This window comes from Arachis duranensis, chromosome 2 (assembly GCF_000817695.3).
Source record: "Arachis duranensis cultivar V14167 chromosome 2, aradu.V14167.gnm2.J7QH, whole genome shotgun sequence".
In the NCBI taxonomy this organism is placed as follows: domain Eukaryota; kingdom Viridiplantae; phylum Streptophyta; class Magnoliopsida; order Fabales; family Fabaceae; genus Arachis; species Arachis duranensis.
The window spans coordinates 2172944-2194670 of NC_029773.3; the positions used below are offsets into that span (position 1 = coordinate 2172944).

Sequence of the window (21727 nt, forward strand, 5' to 3'; positions counted from 1 at the left end):
TCTTAGGTGAAAGGGTGTTGGAGAAAAAGGCCTAATGTCTTCTCTACTAATGATTTCTACTTCAAATTTCATCCTTTTTTTTTTCTAATTTCTGTGGCTTCAAGAGAATGAACTGTGTGAGAAAAAGTTGAAACATGTGTAATCTAATTTATAGCTACAAGGAGGGCAAAAAGTTTTGACTTGTCTTTTAATGTAATCATTGATTATACTAGAACTAGAACAAGAAGAGAATCTTATCATATAAGGTGCTCTGCCATTTGATATTTGTCATTTTATTGGAAAATGATGATTGCAGATAATGTCAACAAGTTTCTAACTTCAAACTTTGTAAAATCCGTATGGAACTTAGTGTATCTTAACATTTAAAAATAAAAGGAGACTAATAGAGCTCAATTTAATTACATTATTTGATTCAATATGACGTGGTAGGTCTTGGATTTGTATAAAGTGATGTAACAATATCTTTGCATATATATCATACGCTTATGATATTAAAAAAGGTGTTTCTGTAAAATGATAAATTTATACGTATCAATACGTAAGGATGATAATACTACTTAAAATTGCAGGTACTCATTCCGTCTTTACTCATTCGGGACGGATAATTATCCACTTTGAAAGCCGGATCTTAGGCGGGGCAGATAGGGGTCGAATTTAGGTAATATCTGTCGTTACCTACTCTGGTATGTATCTAATATATATAATTTTAATATATAATATATATAATATATGTAAAATAATTAGTAAAATAATTAATAACATTGTATCATATTTAAATTTTTTCTTAATTTATGTTATGTATGTGATGATGGTTATATAAATTTTAAAATTTAATTTTATTTGTTAGATTTTAATAATTATAGTGACGGGTAGGGGTAGGGCAGGTATCCACGAGAGCGAATTAGAATTTAACTTTTTACTATCTGCAAGTAGGAATGAGACGGGTTTTAAATGGGTTATTGTAGGACGAGAGAGTAAAAATCTACCTCTATCTTCCTCATTGCCATTCTTATACGTTAAAAATATAGACAAATAATAAAATAATACATGAATTATATTTTTTACGTCAATAATTAATTTTTATTTTTTAAAATATATATTATATTATTATTTTTACTAAAACATCTGTATAATTTAATAATAATAAAAATATTTTAATATTTAATTTTACAAAAACACTTAAATATTTTTTTTTTCCCACAGACTTCTCTCTTTATCAAAATACAATGTATGGTTTAGATTGGTTTTGGTTTATTTGCCATATAAGCTTTGGCCAAATATCATTTCCCTTTACCATATGTTTGTGGCAGGTTGCCATAAAGTTATTATCATCACTTCTTAGAATAACATGTGCTTAGTGCATCACTAAAAGAGTTGGATAAACTTTGAATTAAAAAAAATCATTGCTTGATTAAATATTTTTTTATAGATATTATAATTGATTGAATTTTCATTTATTGATGATAAAAATTGAGAGCTACGGGCTACGGCTACAAGTGATTTTTACATGAAAATATTTCCAAAAAATTGGAAGTGGAAAAATATTCTCACTCTTAAATTAGTCATGAATTAACAGATAAAATTGTATTTGTATACATGTGTCTTTTTATTAAAAATTTTTTTCACTTAAATTAAGTAAGACTATTAATTTACTCAAAAATATTTAGAAAACAACAAAAAATCACAAAATTATTTTAACTTTTTTTATTTTATATTTCTTAGTTATTGCTAGAATAAACGAGTAATATTAAATATAAAATATTATTTATACACTAAAATCAGTTACCATATATATATACAAATATGTGTGTTGTTTAATTTAAAATGTATTTTATATTTCGACATATATTTTATACTAACATCATTGTTTTAGATATAATAAATATGTAATTGTAAATATTATATATAATGACAAATTTAAAAATTTGAATATAGAGAGGCCAATCTTTACATAAACTTTTTATTTATCCCTTTTTGTGTTATATTTTTCGTATATAATAAAAGCATGTGATGCATAATATGAAGTTAATTATTGAATCAAATATGAAGTTAATTACATTAGGCAGCTTCTTCTTTTCTTGTTCACCAAGCTCTTCTATTCTACCATAGAAGTCTCCAGCAAGGAATATTGCCAAGTCATGCAAGAGATCATGCATCTTATGAAAACACCATTCTTGTTTAAAAAATAACCTTGAAGCTAATTCTTCAAAACACTTGCAACCAACCTCTTCTAAACTCTCTCCTCTCTTAGGTAGCCTTAAAAGATCTTCAGCCATCCACAGCAAAACTAGTTCATTTTTCTCAAACTCATGATCTTTGGGAAACAAGGAACAATAAACGAAACAACGCTTCAAGTAAGGAGGTAGCTGGAAGTAGCTTATTAACAATGCTGGAATAATTTTACTATCTTTCATGGGAAATTCCCAGATGTCACTCCTTAAAACAGCATTCCATTCTTCAGCATCATCCTCTCCTTGCAACAAGCGCCCAAGTGTTTCTACAGCTAATGGCAAGCCCTTACACTTGTTGACAATCTGTCTACCGATATCCTCTAGCATTGGGTTCCCATTTGACTCCGGAAAACATGCATTGGCTGCAAACAATAACCAACAAGAATCTTGCGACAACTCATTAAGAAAGTAGGAGGAACATGTCTGAACGACTGAAGCAACCTCTTTAATGCGAGTTGTAAGAAGAATTGTACTACCCTTAGCCCCACAGTGAAAAGGAGTTATAAATTGCTTCCACTTATCGGCATCATCGCTCCAGACATCGTCTAGAACAATAAAGAACTTCTTTCCTGACAAGACTTCCTGCAGTTTATTTTGTAGCGAATTTAAAGTCCCGAGGGCACAAGAATTTTTAGTAATGTCCTCAATGGTTTTCTTTGTAATATCAGCAACATCAAATGTTTCAGAGATGCAGACCCATACTTTTGGATCAAATCCTTCCACGACACTGTACACCCATTTGGCTAAGGTTGTTTTACCAACCCCACCCATGCCAACAACAGGAATCACAGATAACTGAGATTCACTGTTGTCATTTATTGTTTTGATTAGAGCTTGTTGATCATCCTCCCTGCCATATATGTTACCTTCCATCAGACATGTGGTTTCTCGCCATGATGACGATGATGATGATGATGACAAGTTATTATCCTTGGTAGTCTTTTGAAGGCCAAGGATATCTTTTTGACTTACAAGAAATTCTATTCTTGAAACCACCCCTTCCATGTTATCTACCATCTTCCTATGTCGGTTGAGGAAGAAACTAGGCAACAAAGAATATACCTCCTTTTGCGTGGCGGCTTTGGTGAGTAGAGCGTCCAGAAAGTCATCAGCATCATAAACAGCATCTCTCAGACAGTTGAGCCAATCCCTCACACGATCGTCGCCCAGTTGCTTGTGCTCAGCATCATCAAGCACAGCTTCAGCAGCATATAGAGAAATTTTCAGCCTCTCAGCCAAGCCAGGGTCAAGCTTCTTGCCCAAGACCTGGTTGACCGTATCCATTGTGAGCAACCTTTCAAAGACAACGTTAATGAAGCCATTAAGGAAAGCTCCACTAGCCATGATATGATCTCAAACAAGTGATGAGAATTCGGGTATGAAGGAGAGTAAAAATGCAGATTTTGCAGGGTTTGTAACTGAACTGTGTGTAGGTCTATCAAAGCTTATTGTGAAGAAGTAGTTCTCAATAATTTGATGGAAAAAAGACAAAGACTGTTGACTCAATAAAAAAGTTGGTCTCCTTAATTAGTGGGAGTGTCTTGCTGGTTCTGTACTAATTTTATGTATTTGGAAGGAATGTAATTTTCATTTTTGCCTTTAATTCTTACTGTTTGTTACCTTTTATTTATTTATTTTTTCAAAACTGGCATAATTATTTTTGCCTTTGATGTCAGATACATTATCATAATGAGCTGGTTGAGGGTCATGGTAAAATAATGATGCAGATGCAGTGCAATTGCTTCCCTCCTTCCAAGTTCCAATAATTCAGCTTCAGTCACTTTTTAGCTTAAAGACATTCACTTCAAGCCCTCATCTCTGTCCATGAAAAATTTGTATGAATTGAGTTATTTGAATTGCCTAGCTTCTAGCTGGCTCACACTAACTTTATCCTTGATTCTAATTTATTCGATGGATGCAACGTAATTGCATATTGTTGCAAGTTTCAATTAATGTGTTATCTTATGACTTATGTGACCAGGCTCAATATTACAACTACTTCAGCTAGGTTCAATGATCTTAATCATCATGGCTTTGAATTGTAAATTTAGCCAATATATATAACCCTTGCATTAGAGAGAGGAGCATTTGTTTAGCATGTTGGTTCAAAGTTCAAACATGACTGCTATTGATAACCAATGGTTCCCATCTTTCAAGCAAAAAATTGAATTGAATAATCCATGCAAGTCCACATGTAGTGTAGATATGATATGCATCAGCCATTAATTTAAAGTAGTGTGGATATCAATTAACATGAAGCTGAAATCAGAAAACAGTGCTTCTGCTCCCAACACATTAATCCACTTTACATCTCCACATATATACATGTACAATGAAATTCGGAACATCTGTGAACTTTTACCTGCAAGACCATAAGCTTTTTTTTTGTTGACTAGAAACTAAGAAAGAAAAGACCATAAGGAATCAAATTTGAGTTGCTATATGGCCTATATAGCAATACCATTCAGCATAAACATGAAACACAATTTTGTCATTAAGCGCATATAACTAATTCCTTCTCAGATCAAGCTTCATTACTAATTCTTTTACCCAACAGAACAGGAAAAGTAAATTCTAGAATGGAATTGAGTAAAGTTACCAACTTGAACCTAAAATAAGAAAACAACTCTTCTGATTTCAGGACTTATCCAGAAACACTAATACACAAATTAATAACATTTCAAGGCATGTAAAAAGGTCTTTTTATCTATCAATTATGTTTGGGTATAACAATATAAAAGTACTTTTTTATTTATTTATTACATGAAAAACATCTTTTTTTTAAAAAAAGATGTAAATTACAGCTTCTCAAAAAAGATTTTTTTTTGATTTTACTAGTGCTTTTACTTTTACTACTAGAAATTTGCCAAAAACGTTAAAAAATAAAAAAGATCTTTTCTTTTTTTATTTTTTAACGTGTTTGGCAAATTTTTAGTAGTAAAAATAAAAGCACTAGTAAAATCAAAAAAAGATCTTTTTTGAGAAGCTGTAATTTACATCTTTTTTTAAAAGATCTTTTTTCCTTAAAAAAAGATGTTTTTTATGTAATAAATAAACAAAAAAGTACTTTTATATTGTTATACCCAAACATAATTGATAGATAAAAAGACCTTTTTACATGAGATATCCAAACATAAAATTATTTTTACTTCTCTATAAGATCTTTTAAAAAAAGATAACTTGAAAAAAGATCTTTTTTTATAAGCTCACCCAAACAAGTCCTAAGTGCTTGTCATCACGAAAACCAAAGACACTTATCATTCTACGGTTTTCTGTTTATTTTATTTTCTACACCTTTTTGTGAGAATGCATAGTACAGCAGTTATGTTGGATCACTGTTTTGATTTTAGGATCAGGACTGCAAGTATATTTAACAAACAGAAATGCCACCAAAAAATGAAATTGCAAAAGAGGGAGTTAGATAGAAGTGATCACAAGATAAAATTATGGAAAGGAACAAAGTAATGATACCAACAACAAAACCTTTTAACTGCTACTCCAACTTAATAAATAAAAAAAAATTATATTTTTTGTATTTATATGTTTTATATTTATTATTAAAAATAAAAAATTTTGTTTCTTTCTCTTTTTTATTTAAAGTATTGTATATTAAAATATATTTATTTATTTATGTATTAGTAATATTTAGTGTATTCTATATTTATTATGGTCTATCAATATTTTTTTTTATAGTAGCTTTTGATTTATATTTAATGAAATCCAATGATTTATAACAATAAGGCACATTCAATAAGCACAAAGTTATTGTGATTATTTTAGACATACCGGACTAAGAGAATCCATAAAGTTGACTAGAAAACTTTCAATTTTCTTTGGGTTGATTATATATGAATAGAAGAGTATACTTTGATTATATATGAATAGAAGAGTACACTAAGGCTAAAAATGTAGCCTTTGACATAAATAAGATATATAGCTATCCAATGTCTAAACAATTTAAATCATATAATAAGAAAAGAAAACTTCTTAAACAAATATAATAGTTATACTCAAGGGTTAGAGAAATAACCAACATATGTGACTCTCATCTATTCTTAATATATAAAAGTAGGTACATAGGTTTATCCACATTGTTTTTAAGTTATTTCTCTTCTTCTATTAACGTCATATTAGTATCAACGTTTACTTGGCAAAATTTTAAAATTCACTAATCAAATCTTGTCAAATCAACTTTTATTTTCACATGAAAAAAACACAAAAAACAACTAAAAAACACAATAAAAACCAACAAATTAACTTTTTTCCAAATCAATCCTTATTTCTAAAACAACAAAAACACAAATTAACATTTATCCCGACAAAAAGCTCTCAAAACCAAAGAACTTATTACCTTTCTCAAACCCTCACCCTCTTAACACCTCTCCATACCAAGATTATATTTCCTCCATCCACTTCCGGTCCTATCCTATTTCTTCTATCCTCTTCCGGTCTCATGAGCCATTGTTTTTTCCTCAAAACAAATTGTACATCGTGATGTCCATCTCCGACGGAGCCGCATTGCATAAATTGCAGAAACAAGGGCAAACTCCATTCCTCCTCTTGTGGTTTCCTGCCAGAGCTCAATTATGGGTCTCAAACCAACGTCACCATTTAGCGCCGCCAACGTAAAAAATTTGTACCAGGTATCTTCCTAAAGATTTTCAACTTTGCCTTTTACTCTTCTCATTGTTCAATATCATTTTCAATAGCCCTATTTATTTGTTATAAATAATAACATTTTAATTGTGAACTCATTGCAAGTAGCACAAAGTTATGAATTCCTCTTTTGTAAATGATTCTATCCAACAGTCACAACCAAAATTAATGTGCATTTAAAATTATTGCTCCCTATATACTATCAATTGCAATATTTCATCATCAAATTATAAATTGTTATTTTACATGTGGAGTACTTTTTCCACAATTTATATTTACGTATTCTTCTTTTTTAAATTGTTATTCCACATGTGCAGTATTGTTTTCACAATTTACTTAGAATGGATTATCATTTTTTGACCATGTCTTATTCTCTTTGTTGTAGAAGGATTTGCAGTGGGAATGACGGACCCAAAGAGTTAATACCCAAAATTGCTAGATGAAAATCAACCAATCACTATTTAGTAAAATCTTTTAAAAAAATTAAAACAAAAAACTCTTATCTATTATTATTCAATTGAAACATCAAGTACTAATTAAATGCAATAAACGAGATAATACTCAATTTGGCCCCTGAACTTACACGCGAGTCTCAATTTAGTCCCTGAGATTTCAATTGCTTCTATTTAGTCCCCAAAGTTTATAAACGTGTCTCATATTAGTCCCTGAGACAATTTTTAGTATAAAAACGTTAATGGAGCACTGTTATACATTATCAGATGTCACGTTAAAACTTGTAAAATGATGCAGTTTTGATTTTGGTATTTAAATAGCTAAAAAAGGCATCGTATTACTTATTTTGTTAGGTAAATTTTAATAAACACCATTTACGATGTTGTTTTTGGATTATTTGAGTGCCAAAACTAAAACGACATCATTTTACAAAGTTTAGTGTGGCATCTGGTTGTTGACGACAGTGTTTCGTTAACATTTGTACGTTGAAAATTGTTTTAAGGACTAACATGAGTTATGTTCACAAAGTTTGAGGACTAAATAGAGGCAATTGAAATTTCAGGAACTAAATTAAGATTTGCGTGTAAGTTCAGGGACCAAATTGAGTATTATCTCGCAATAAACATTAAAGTGTCATAATTATAATAATTATAAAAAATTTCGGTTACAAATATTCAAATTCTACAACTTATATATATTAAGACTCTTATTACTCTTCATTTCTTAATCTCTTATACTACTTGTCAAAAATTCCTTAAATTTAATATAACATTTTTATATGTTTTTCATTCTCATTCATTTATTTTTTTCATTATTTACAAACAAAAAAATCGTCAGAAAAGACAAAGTGTAGCCATTAATGCAAATCGAAAAATGAAAAAAAAAAGCAATTTTGTATAACTCTAATATAAATAATCTATGTCTTTTTTAAAAATAAATAAATTCAAAATCTATTTTTCAATATGTTCTCTAAAATATTTTTAATATAACATTTATTAAAATATACTATATAGTATAAATAATCTATCTCTCCGCATATTGCGCGGGTCTCACTCTAGTTTTTTATTAATCTTATGTCATATGCATTTTACAATTTTATACGGATGCGCACAAACTCTAAGCAAAAGAAACAATGGCTTCTTTAGACCTAAAAAGAAAACAAAAAAAAAACATAGGTTTATATTTTCACAAATGAAAAAACATGTATTATTAACAATGGAAGTTACTTTATTTTTTTTTTGTCATATATATGTTTCTAAGGGATTATGAAAGCTGTTGCACCTATCTTTGATTAGAAGTTAATTAAATTAACTGTTTCAAGCTTGGTAAGATGTAGATTATCATAAATTCTAACATATAAGTAACACTACTTCAGCTAGGATCAATAATGATGTTAATAATCATCATGCCTTTGAATTGTAAATTTAACAAAAAAAAAAACAAAGAAAAAGAAAGAAAAAGCCTACAATTCAAGTTTGATACAATCCTTTTGGATATTGAAACTCATTTCATTTGTTTAACATATTGGTTCAAAGTTCAAACATGACTGCTATTGATAGCCAAAGCATTGGATTGAATAATCCAAGCAAGTCCACATGTAGTGTGGATATGATACACTTCAGTCATTAATTTAAACTAGTGTAGATACCAATTAACATGGATGCTGAAATCAGAAAACACTATTGCTTCCCAACACATTAATCCAGTTTACATCTCCATATACATATAGATATACATGTGCAATGAAATCTCGAACATTTGTGAACTTTTACCTGAAAATGATGGAAAACACAGTAGGAAAAAAATTGTTAAATTATTTTGAAGCTTCACTTTTCTAGCCTCTCAATAAGCTTTATTTTCTTCTAGCCTTCACTCAAAGTTGCAAACCAAAACATGTTATATCGTAAAAGAGCTTTAAAAGAAGATTAAAGAATAGAAGAAAAGGAAACAAGGAAAAACCATATCAAATGTTCCTAGTGTTTAGCAAAAATTTTAGTTTTACAAAATTTTAGTTTTACAAAATGAAACTCAAATTTATTTTGATGATGAACAAACATTATTGAAATAATTAATTACAAAATTATTAATTTGATTTTTATTTAACATATGTTAATTAATAATTTTGTGATGCAGGTTTTCTTATTGGGCCAAACAGAAAAGAAGAATTATTGCAAGCCCAATATGCTTAAAACTAATCAGCCTTGTTTAATGTTTCCTATATTATGTGGCTGAAGCAATTTGTGATTATTTGGGCCAGATTGAATTATTATTATAAACCCAAATTTCAATCTTTGCTAAAAAGACCAATACATGGTCCGAATCCAATAAGCAAAGAAAAGCCAAGTTCCATTGCTTTCAACGGATCTCTTTATTCACCATATGATGGAATTTAAAATTCATTAAAGTTAAGTTAATACATGGAAACTATGAGAGAGAAAGTGTGATTGACATGATGGTGATCATCAATGCTACACGCTACTCAATCAAAGGGAAGTAAAAGCAATCCATTTTAATTAATTTATTCAAACACATTAATTGCTTTTCTTCCTACTCTCTCTTCTCTTTCTACTTGCTTCTCACCTTCGGTCATATCAACAAAGAGAAAGCATGGAGGCTATGGCTACACACCAAAGAAAAAGAGAAGGAGTTGCACGCCAAAAGACCACATCAATGATGGCAAGAAAACATAAAAAATATTGTGGCTGAGATTCTTATCACTTATGGTAAGATTTTGTGATGAGATCTTGGCTTCTTCATACCAAAAATGGTTGAAGAAGATCTCGGCCAGCAAGGAGAAATCTTGGAGGGATGGCTTGTCTCTGATTCTGCTCAACCACCACAGGAGGCAACTACAGTGGCTACGTGATGGAAGAGGCAGAGATTGGAGCAGATGAAGCTATCATCATCATGAAGCATCAAGGGCCAGAAAGTCATCTTGGAGAGCAAGCCAATGATGGAGCGCTCGGATTGATGAAGATTGATGACCAAGGAAGGACTAGAGGTAATTGCATGTTGGGTTTTGCATGAGTTATCTCTTCTCTTTCTCTGGCCGAACCGGTTTGCATGGAGAAGAAAAAGTTGGCTTGGTTTTTGGTTTCAACTGTGGAGGCTTTCCCCTTCTATAAAAAGGGAGAACAGCCACGGCTTGAAGCAAGGAGAAAGTGTGAGAGTGCAAGGCACAGTGTTCTCAGAGCTACCTGAGTTAACAGATTTCTCTTCTCCTTCAATGTATTCTGTTTTGTATTTTTCTGTTTAATTTTGTCATGTCTTGAGTTTCATGGAAAAAAGACAAACAGTGAGGTTTGTATGAAAAAGCCATAGAGTGGAAAAAGGCAGAGAGTGAAAAATTAAAAGAAAAAGCCATAGATGTCCTTAGAGTTCCTTTGTTCATCTATGTTGTGTTTCATGATTCTGTGAGAATTCCCTCGTAAGTTGGGTTAACACTTTACAGTTGAAATCTTGGCAGTGACCAAGTTAAGTTCAGTTTGGGATTAGATTCTGGACTTGTCCCAGATAGGAAGGGTAGTTCCTAGGGAGAATTGGTGCTTGTAATCAAGAATGATTATAGTGAAATTCCATCATCTTTGTGATCGAAACTGGATGTAGGCTGCACTGCACTTAGCAGCTGAACTAGGATATATCTGGGTGTAATTTTCTCTCTCTTCTACTCCATTTCTGTTTCTACTGCACAGGAGATAAAACTGAAAAATATCTCGTGCCAAGTGACGAGACAAAAAGAAAAGTCTTATGGTTAGGGACGAGACAAAAATAAAAAAGTCTCTAGAAAATATTACAAAGACCAGCAAGTGTTCAGAAGTAAGAAAATGGGCTAACATTCAACCCCCTTCTCTTAGGCACTGAAACCATCAAAATTAGTTCAGCATTAAGGCATAAACATCAAATAGTGACAAAGGCAGAAACACAATTTTACCATTAACTGCATATAACTAATAACTAATTTCCTCTAAAATCAAGCTTTCATAACATTTTTGTTTTTCCCAACAGAACAGGAAAAGTAAATTCTAGAATGGAATGAAGTGGAGTAAATTGACCAACGTGAAGCTCAAACCTTGTATAAGATGAAATCTCCGCCATTTGGGGACTTTTACTTCATTACAATCTACCTGCAGAAGATGGATGAAACAGAAGATTTTAATATCTATTTATGGAAGACATTCTCAAATAAATACACAACATATATAACAATAACAGAGGATATTTCTTTTGAGTACAAGTACAAATTGAGAGATTTCCAATGAATGAAATAAAAAAGAATGCAAATTTTATTGTTGGCGAATCAGATTATGAGTCCAACTAGTTAATAATATGTAAAGAAAGAGAGAACTATTTTCTTTTGAGGAAAAGGAAATTTATACATGTATAATTGAATTGTGGTGGCATGAGAATCGTGAAGTTAGATGATTACCTCTTCAGAAATCTCTATTCAGAACATTTGTTCTCCATTGACTTTAATGGTGGGGATGTGGGAAATTTTAGGCCAAATTTGTTGATGCTTGTTCCTGCAGTGTTCTCCCAGCAAATGACAGTGATAAACTTTAAGTAGCAAGAGAGAGGGAGGCAGCTTTTCTCCTTCCATATTCTCCAGCTTCCAACAGTATGAAATGTGCAATTGTCGGAGGGAGGTGAGGCGGAGAAGCTTGTTGCACTCCAATGTCTCCAGATTATGGAAGCGCCATATCACAAGAGTGGTAAGGGAGGGAAGGTGAGGCAGCGAACCAACCTCTGGGTATGACTTTATGCTCTTACACCAAGAACCATTAATAATAAGACGAGTGAGGGCGTGCAAGTTGGCCATCCATGATAGATCCCTCATTTGTTCCTCGCAAATTCCCACTTCAAGTACTTTCAAGTTAGGCGGCAAATCACCCTCTGCCAACCTGCAAATGTTTGGGCAATATATGTGGAGAGTGTAGACTTGGGAATAGACTATTCATGTCACGTGGTAATGCCTCCAACTTGGAGCATTCTATGAGGCTTGGATGAGTCAAGTTGGGTGCAGCCTGTCCTTCTCCTGCTAATGACACTAATTTGTTGCAGAAAGCGATGGAGAGACGTTGAAGAGCAGCGTGTGGTGTCTCTGACATTGACACTGATTCCAGATTCCTACACCAAAATATCTCTAGATTCTTGAGATTGGGAAAGGCATCCAACGACAATGAGGTCAGTGAATCACAGCTGTCAAACATATATAGGCCTACCAAATCATACTTGTGCTGTTGTTGAAGAAATTCCAGTTTTCTGCATTTTATGATTCTCAGATTCTGCAGAGATTTAGATGGTGGCTCTGACATTGAAACTGATTCCAGATTTGAACATCCTTTTATCTCGAGAACTTTGAGATTGGGAAAGGCATCCAACGACAACGAGATCAGTGATGAACTCTCTGAGATTTCTATTTCTTGGAGGCAACTTAGATGGTTGATGCTCGTCATTGCCTTAATTGCAGACTCCACCATAGATTCACAACCGCTAAATGATAAAGTATCCCCATAAAGTAGCATCTTTAGAAACCCTCCTTTGTCATGTTGTTGTATTTTCAGTTTGAGAACTTTTGAAACATCCATTGAGGAAGAAACAATTCTCATTAATACATGACTGAGCATATCTCCCTTTAACATTGGACAATCAGTTATTAGAAGACTCTTAAGGTGAGGAAAAGCTTTTGAGTCAGGTAAGTGCCACTCCTCCCAGCATGCCATTTTATCAAATGTCAAAATCTCCAACAAGGGAAAAGGAGGAGCAATATGCAGAGAAGGATTGTCTTCATCCTTGTAAAACTCAATTCCAATGCTGCTGAGCTGACCGAAATCTTGGATGTAGAGGGACTTAAGAGATGGTAGCTGTCCAAGTGAAGGCAGCATGCAGCAATTGTTGCAAGACTCTAGAGATACATGTGTCATAATGTTGTAAGAACAGTGCCCCAACCAATCTGGAAATATTGTACCCCTGTATCCCCTTATTGTCAACTCTTTCAAGCCATTGTGCGGTTCCAAGCTGTGGAGTATCTCTCTCTCAGTTTGTGTATTTGAAACCATATCACCACCTAAAGACCACCCCAAGTATAATTTGCTGATGAGATTCTTGTTTATCATTCTTGCATTCTCTGCTTCTTTCACATCCACAATATTCTCCAACTTCCTAATCTCAAATGAACCTTGAAGATTTGACATCTCTCCTAATTCCTGGATTCCATTGTCTTTGTGCTTGCCCACCACAAAGTAATCTAAAATAGGCATGTGTTTCAATTTACTTATTCCTCTAGGCATTTCTTCCAAAGAAGTTCCCCTAAGATCCAGATGCCGTAAATTCACAAGATTATGCATGCCACTGGGCAACATGGTCAGCTTAGTACATCCATACAATATTAATGTTTGTAGATTATACAAGTTGCACAACGATTCCGGCAACCTATTAATGTTACACCAAGAGAGATTCAAATACCGTAGATGAATCAATTCACCTATTGAATCAGGTAATACATCAAGTTTATGAAAGGATAAAACTCTCAAGTATTTAAACTTTGATTCTCCGCTTTCCATGCTTAACAAATCATCGATATACAACGATGTCCTCAAAGATTCCAATTTCGCAATGGAGTTAGAGACTTTTGTGATTGGAGGACATAAGCTTCGAAGTGGGAAATGTGACAAATGACGAGTGAGAACCTTCTTCTTTTCTTGTCCACCAAGCTCTTCTATTCTATCATAGAAGTCTCCAGCAAGGAATAGTGCCAAGTCATGCAAGAGATCATGCATCACAAATCTCTTAAAATTGTACTTACTTGGTTTAAAAAATAATCTGGAAGCTAATTGTTCAAAATATTTGCTACCAACTTCTTCAAAACTCTCTCCTCTATTTGGTAGCCTTAAAAGATCTTCGGCCATCCATAGCAAAATTAGTTCATCTTTATCCAAAAGATAATCTTTCGGATACAGTGCACAATAAACAAAACAACGTTTCAAATGTGCAGGAAGGTGAAAATAACTAATTAACAATGCTGGAATAATCTTACTGTCATTTGTAGAAAATCTCCAAATATCACTCCTTAAGATTTTTTCCCATTCCTCAGCATCATGCCTTCTGCACAAGCAACCAAGTGTTTCCGCTGCTAATGGCAAACCGTCACACTTCCTCGCAATCCTTTTGCCTATTCCTTCTAGTGTTGGGCTTCCATTTGATTCTGGAAAAGAAGCATTGGCAGCAAACACCGACCAGCAATAGTCTTCTGATAATGGATTGAGATAGTGAGGGTGGTAATTTGTTTGGACAACTGAACCAACATCTTCCTTGCGAGTAGTTAGAAGAATAGTACTTCCCTTAACCCCATATTGAAAAGGGGCGAGAAAATCCTTCCATTGAAGATGATCATTACTCCAAACATCATCCAAAACAACAAAGAACTTCTTTTCAGACAATTCTTTCTTCAAAGCATCTTGAATTGAATTGAAGCTGTCAAGATCCTGTGTATCTGTAGAGATCTCTTTTACAATATTCTTTGTAGTCTCAACAATATTGAAGTTTTCCGAAATGCAAACCCATGCTTTCCGATCAAATCCCACCATCAACTCTGCATTATTGTACATCCATTGAGCCAAAGTAGTTTTACCAACACCACCCATGCCAACAATAGAGATGACAGAGAGGTGATGCTCATTGTTGTCATTCAGCATCTTGATTAAGGCCTTCTTGTCATCCTCCCTGCCATACACATTCCCTTTTACAAGAGAAGTGGATGGAGTTTTCCAGGAGAAGCTAGCAGTGGAAATCTTTTCAAGCCCAAGCTTTCCTTTGCGTTTCTCAAGATCTTCTATCCTTCTAACCACCCTTTCTATCTCATTCACCATCTGCCTATCTTCAGAATTGAAGATTCTACCCAAGAGAGTGACCTTTTGAGTTGCAGCTTTGGTGCAGACGCGGTCCAGCAAGTCATCAGCAGTGTAAAGAGCATCTCGGAGAGAGTTGAGCCACCCTTCACATCATGGTTATCCAGTTGCTTGAGCTCTGCATCATCAGCAAGAGCTCCAGCATCCATGAGAGCATTCCTCAGCCTCTCAACCAAGTCAGAGCTAAGCTTCTTGCCCGCAACCAATTTGACAGCATCAGCAGAAATGAGCCTGTCCAAGACAACATTAATGAAGCCAGACAGAAAAGCTCCACCAACAAGAACTCCAGCCATGATCTCAAACAAGATCAAAGTAATCAAATTTTAAGAATAGAAGGAAAGAACTAAGCTTAAAGTTTTCAGAATAGAAGGAAAGAACAATTCTTTACAATTGCAAGTTAGGAACAAGACGTGGTATTATTCTCCGAGATAACTTAATTCAAAACAGTGGAGTAACTTTTCATTTTTATAACACTATACTTTAAATGTTATTGCCATTTTGGAAGGTGCACCGTAATTGCATAAAACCTTTAATGTTTAATCATATTCCTACTTTTTGAAAGATGCAATGAGATTGCAAGATGTGTAAAGTTCAAACTTTTTTAGGACCAATGGAAATGTAGTCTTTACCAGAAAGAATCTGAATAATTTGCTTCATATAATTGTGACTGACTTCCACAATATGAATTTCATTATTAGTATTTTTTTTATTATTTTTATCCAATCCAAATTGAGATGGTTAATCACCACCAGATTGTTTTATAAAAGTTACTCAAGCTATTAATACCACTAAAATATCTCATTTTTTATCTTTACAAATTTTGATATCCATGCATGTCATCTAACAAAAGCTCCCACTTCTACCAATTAATGCACATGTACTTCTGAAAGATGATGTTTCACTTTCAGATTAGATTTTGTTCTACAAATACTTTTTTTTTGTGAACTATTAAAATATTTTCTGATGCATTAATTACCATTTCAATATTAAGAAAACGATTTTTCAATATCTAAGTTTTTAACCATCCAAACTTCCTCCAAGTTGATCTATTGCATGTTGGAAGTAATTCTAGACTTGCTTTGCTCAAACCATACAACAAAATCAACAGCAGAAGGTAATTTATTACATAGTTGATCTACTGCTTAACTCACATTTAAATACATCCATAACATTAAGAGTTTGTTTGCTAACTATCTTATCTGACTCCATAGTCTCAATATATCTGCATCTGTCTTAAGACACTTATCAAACTCAAACTAAGAGTTTATTCCTTAATTACTCAGTATAAGAAACATTTGGACTAATCTGGTATTAACATACACACTAAAAAAAATCCACACCAAAACAATCTTACATACACACTAAAAAAAAAAATCTTACCTACCACATAACTAATCTGGTATTAACATACATGAATATGTGCTTTTGGAAACAGCCGTCTTTTTTATTTTATTTCAGTAAATTTGGGATATGGTGCACAAATACTCATTTTATTATCATTGAATCTTAGTATGATCTTTATTTTTTATGTTTAAATTTGTAGTGTTCATCTTTGGAATATAATGAACAAATATTTATTTTACCATTGATCGCTCGTGACTAAGTAGTAATAGAATTCCAAATTGAACTCATGTATTAATGCATTGGATATCAACCATAAAACAACAAAGAAATATACAAATAAAAAGAAAAAGAAAAGTTATGATTTGATGTGAATTGATATTCACAACTCCTTCACCTGTTATTCTCCTTCATGCTAATTAGCAACTTTATCATCTTTTCGCCCCATGTGCTATTACTAATTTTCATAATGGCATCCGTTATCTTTCAATCTTATTTGTTCTTTGGAAAAACAAAAGTAAAGGTGGAAAATGATTCTTCATTTCTTTTGCTTCTTTTGACTAAAACTGGCATTCAATATCCATTCCAGCCAAAACTGCCTGAAACACAAATTATATATATACATTTCTGGACTAAGTGTTTGTCATAATGTCATCACAATAACCACAAACACACTTATGTGAATACCTCATGAACACAATGTTGGATTATTGGTTTGATTTTAGAGTTAGCAGTGAAAAGACATGACACCCAAAAACAGGAAGTCAAAACAGAAGTAGAGCAATTATAAAGAAACTAAAGTGATTCATGGTTATAATACTACAAGTCATAAAAGAAAAAATTTTCCATACACATAATACACTGAATTTACATAAAAATAAGCCTGTATATTTGTAGCTATCCTCTTCAATTCAGTCCAAAAAGATCAAATATTCTATGATAATGCTTTTTCTTGAATCATTTGAATCCCACTGCAGGTTAATATATATACAAACTGCACATACCATTTTATAACTCTTTTCTTTCCACAAATCAAGCTATTATTTTATTTTTTCTGTGCAAAACACCAATAACAAAATTATAGAGAGGAAGAGAGAAACATACCAACAAAAAAAGAATCTTTTCAACAAAAAAGATGTTCACTGTCCTTCAATTTTTGTTTCATGTTAATTCTTATGTTCTTTTGTAAATATGATTTTATTGAAAAATATGAATGTTAATAAGTATTAGAGAGAGCAATGAGTTTGTGAAAGAAAGAAAAGATATTTGTTGAACTACAAGTGCAAAGTGAGAGGTTCCGAGATAAATGAAAGAAAAGAATGCAATTTGGCATACGAGTTCAATTGTCTTTTTTCTCTTGAAGGAAATGGAAAATTATGCGAGTGTGAATTTAGCATGAGAAACATGAAGATTAGAGAACTACCTGCTCAGAAATCTCTATTCAGAAAATTTAATGGTGGGGATGTGGGAAATTTTGGGCCAGATCAGTTGATGCTTGTTCTTGGAGTGTTCTCCCAGCAAACCACACCTTGTAAGTTGAAGTAGCAAGAGAGAGGTAGGCAGCTTTTCTCCTTCCATATCCTTCAGCTTGTTGCAGAATGAAATGTGTAGTTGTTGAAGGGAGGTGAGGCGGAGAAGCTCGTTGCACTCCAATGTCTCCAGATTATGGAAGTGCCATATCTCAAGAGTGGTAAGGGAGGGAAGGTGAGGCAGCGAACCCACCTCTGGGTATGACTTTATGTTCTTACACCCATAACCATAAATTGTGAGATGAGTGAGGGCGTGCAAGTTGCCCATCCATGATAGATCCCTCATTTGTTGTTCGCAAATTCCCACTTCAAGTGATTTCAAGTTAGGCGGCAAACCACCCTCTCCCAACCTGCATATGTTTGGGCAACCCTTTATCTTGAGAGAGTGTAAACTTGGAAGTGGACTCTTCATGTCACGTGGTAATGCCTTCAACTTTGAGCAGAAGCTGACTTGAAGATGAGTCAATTTGGGTGCATCCAGTCCTTCTCCTGCAAATGACACTAATTTGGAGCATCCACTGATGGAGAGACGTTGAAGAGCAGCGTGTGGTGCCTCTGACATTGACACTGATTCCAGATTCCTACACCTATCTATCTGGAGATTCTTGAGATTGGGAAAGACATCCAACGACAAGGAGGTCAGTGAATCACAGCTGTCATGAATTTGTAGCTCAACCAAATGATACTTGTGCGGCTGTAGCTGGGGGAATTCTAGTTTTCTACACCTCAAGATGTGTATTTGTTGGAGGCAACGTAGATGGTTGATGCTGATCATTGCCTTAAATGCAGACTCCATCACAGATTCACTTCCCCTAATTGTTAAAGTATCCCCATCAAGAAACATGGCCTCGGTGTGCCGTCTTATGTGGTCACCTATAAGTAGTTTGCGAACTTTGGAAACATCCGACAAAGAAGAAACTATTCTGAAGAATACCTGATTAAGCATCTCTTCCTTCAACATTGGGCAATTTGTTATTTGAAGCTTCCTAAGTTGAGGAAAAGTTTCCGATTCAGACACGTGCCACACCTCCCAACATGCCATGTTATCAAACTCCAAAGTCTCCAGTGAGGGAAACGGTGCAATACGCGAAGAATGATGATCTCCTTCATTCTTGTAAAACTCCTCGCCAATACTCCTCAGCTGACCGAAACCTCGAATGCGCAGCAACTTGAGAGATGGCAGCTGTCCAAGTGAAGGCAGCATGCAGCAATTCTTGCAAGACTTTAGAGATACACGTGTCATGTTTTCGTAGGAACAGTTCCCCAACCAATCTGGAAATATTGTACCCTTGTATCCCCATATTCTCAACACTTTCAACCCACTGCGCGGTTGCAACTTATCGAGGATGTCTCTTTCTTTTTGTGTACTTGAAACCAAATCATCACCTGAAGACCATTCCAAACATAATTCATCAATGTGCTTCTTATCCATTATCTTTGCCCTCATTGCTTCTTTCACATCAACAATATTCTCCAACTTCTTAATCTCAACGGATCCATGAAGATTTACCAGCCCTCCTAACTCCTGGATTCCATTGTCTTCGTACTTGCCAACAACAAAGTAACTTAGAATGTGCAATTGATTCAATTTGCTCATTTTTCCGGGCATTTCTTCCAAAGAAGTTCCTCTAATATCAAGATGCCGCAAACTCACAAGATTATGCAAACCACTAGGCAGCGTAGCTAGCTTACGACAATAATACAATTTCAGTGTTTGCAAATTACACAAGCTGCACAAAGACTCTGGCAACGTCTTAATATAAGTCCAAGAGAGGTCCAAGTAGCGCAGATGGATCAATTCTCCTATTGAATTAGGCACCACATCAAGTTTTGTAAATGATAAAACTCGCAAGTATTTAAACTTTGATGCTATGCTTTCCATGCTAAACAAATCGTTGACATACAAGGATGTCCTCAAAGATTCCAGTGTAACAATGGAATTAAAAGTTTTTGAGACTGAAAATTTTCCAGATTTCAAATGACGAGTAAGACTCCTCAACACCTCTTCTTCACCAAGTTCATCTAATCTACAGTAGAAATCTCCAGCAAGGAATATTGCCAAGTCATGTAAGAGATCATGCATCACAAAATAGTCATGGTGATGCTTTTTAAAAATTAATCTAGAAGCTAAATCGTCAAAATATTTGCTACCAACTTCTTCTAAAGTCTCTCTTCTATTTGATACCCGTAATAGATCTTCTGCCATCCACAACAAGATTAATTCGTCTTTCTCAAATTGATAATCTTTGGGAAACAATGAGCAATAAACAAAACAACGTTTCAAATATGGAGGGAGATGATAGTAGCTTATTAATAATGCTGGGATTATCTTACTGTCATTCGTAGAAAACTCCCAAATATCACTCTTTAATATTTCCCCCCACTCCTCAGCGTCATGGTTTCTGCACAAGCAACCAAGTGTTTCTGCTGCTAATGGCAGACCATCACACTTCTTAGCTATCTTTTTGCCTATTTCTTCAAGTGCAGGGCTCCCATTTGATTCTGGAAAAGATGCACTAGATGCAAACACCGACCAACATTGATCTTCTGACAACGTGTTGAGGACGAGAGGTTGATAATTTGTTTGAGCAACTAAACCAACATTTTCCTTGCGAGTAGTGAGAAGAATAGTACTTCCCTTAGCCCCGTATTGAAAAGGGGTTATAAAATTTCTCCATTGATGTTGATCATTACTCCAAACATCATCCAAGACAACAAAGAACTTCTTATTCAACAATTTTTCTTTCAAAGAATGTTGAAGTGAATTGAAATCGTCGAGACTACAAGTACCTCCAAGGATCCCCTTCATGACATTCCTTGTAATCTCAACAATATCAAAATTTTCTGAAACACAAACCCATGCCTTCAGATCAAATCCCTTCATGAAGTTGTACACCCATTGGGCTAAAGTTGTTTTACCAACCCCACCAATGCCAACAATAGAGATCACAGAGAGGTGATGCTCTTTGTTGTCATTCAGCATCTGGACTAAGGCCTTCTGGTCATCCTCCCTGCCATACACATTCCCTCTTGCAAGAGAAGTGGATGGAACTCTCCATGAGGAGCTACCAGAGGGAATCTTTTCAAGGCCAAGGCTTTCTTTGCATCTCTCAAGATCTTCAATGGTTCTAACCACCTCTTCTATCTCATTGACCATCTGCCTTTCTTCAAAATTGAGGAAGCTACGCAAGAAAGTTCCTACCTTCTTCTGAGTTGCAGCTTTGATGCAGAAACGGTCCAGCAAGTCATCAGCCTTGTAGACAGCATCCCTCAGATCATCCAGCCACTTCCTCACAAATTGGTTACCAAACTGCTTCTGCTCGGCGTCAGCAACCAGAGCTTCAGCAGCCAAGAGAGCAGTCTTCAGCCTTCTCTCCAACTCAGGACCAAGCTTCTTCCCCACCACCAAGTTGTAAGTCTCAGCTGAAATGAACCTCTCCAGGAGAACAGTGATGAAACCAGACAGAAAAGCTTCACCCACTTTGTTCATGGTGATATCAAGGAAAAGTAAGAGTATTCTGCAGATTAGAATGAGAGTAACAATGCTCACAAGTTTGTAACTGAACTCAGGAATTGGAGTCTCAAAAGTGTAAAGTAAGACTGAGAGCGAATG

General features: G+C 34.2%; 4 protein-coding genes across 4 annotated transcripts in view; all 4 read right to left on the minus strand.

The window, feature by feature from the left end:
* LOC107472838 (stemmadenine O-acetyltransferase-like) overlaps nt 1–72 on the minus strand; it is a 1499-nt gene extending 1427 nt beyond the window's left edge. Inside the window, exon 1 of the mRNA XM_021134711.2 lies at nt 1–72. This exon is cut by the window's left edge and continues 1427 nt beyond it. Within this exon, the coding sequence (XP_020990370.1) occupies nt 1–72 (72 nt within the window).
* Nucleotides 73–1979: 1907 nt separating this feature from the next.
* On the minus strand, nt 1980–3575 carry LOC107472739 (putative disease resistance RPP13-like protein 1). Its single transcript, XM_021134712.2, has one exon. It carries the CDS (start codon nt 3573–3575, stop codon nt 1980–1982), a length of 1596 nt encoding a protein of 531 aa, XP_020990371.1.
* A 5239-nt stretch (nt 3576–8814) lies between these two features.
* On the minus strand, nt 8815–15810 carry LOC107472734 (putative disease resistance RPP13-like protein 1). The gene is made up of 3 exons (XM_021134716.2): nt 11767–15810; nt 11397–11464; nt 8815–9112 (listed from the first exon to the last, which is right to left on the minus strand). Exon 1 carries the CDS (start codon nt 15203–15205, stop codon nt 12224–12226), a length of 2982 nt encoding a protein of 993 aa, XP_020990375.1. The 5' UTR covers nt 15206–15810; the 3' UTR covers nt 8815–9112; nt 11397–11464; nt 11767–12223.
* Nucleotides 15811–18022: 2212 nt separating this feature from the next.
* Nucleotides 18023–21727, minus strand: LOC127744801 (putative disease resistance protein At3g14460). The gene has a single exon (XM_052257219.1). It carries the CDS (start codon nt 21602–21604, stop codon nt 18023–18025), a length of 3582 nt encoding a protein of 1193 aa, XP_052113179.1. The 5' UTR covers nt 21605–21727.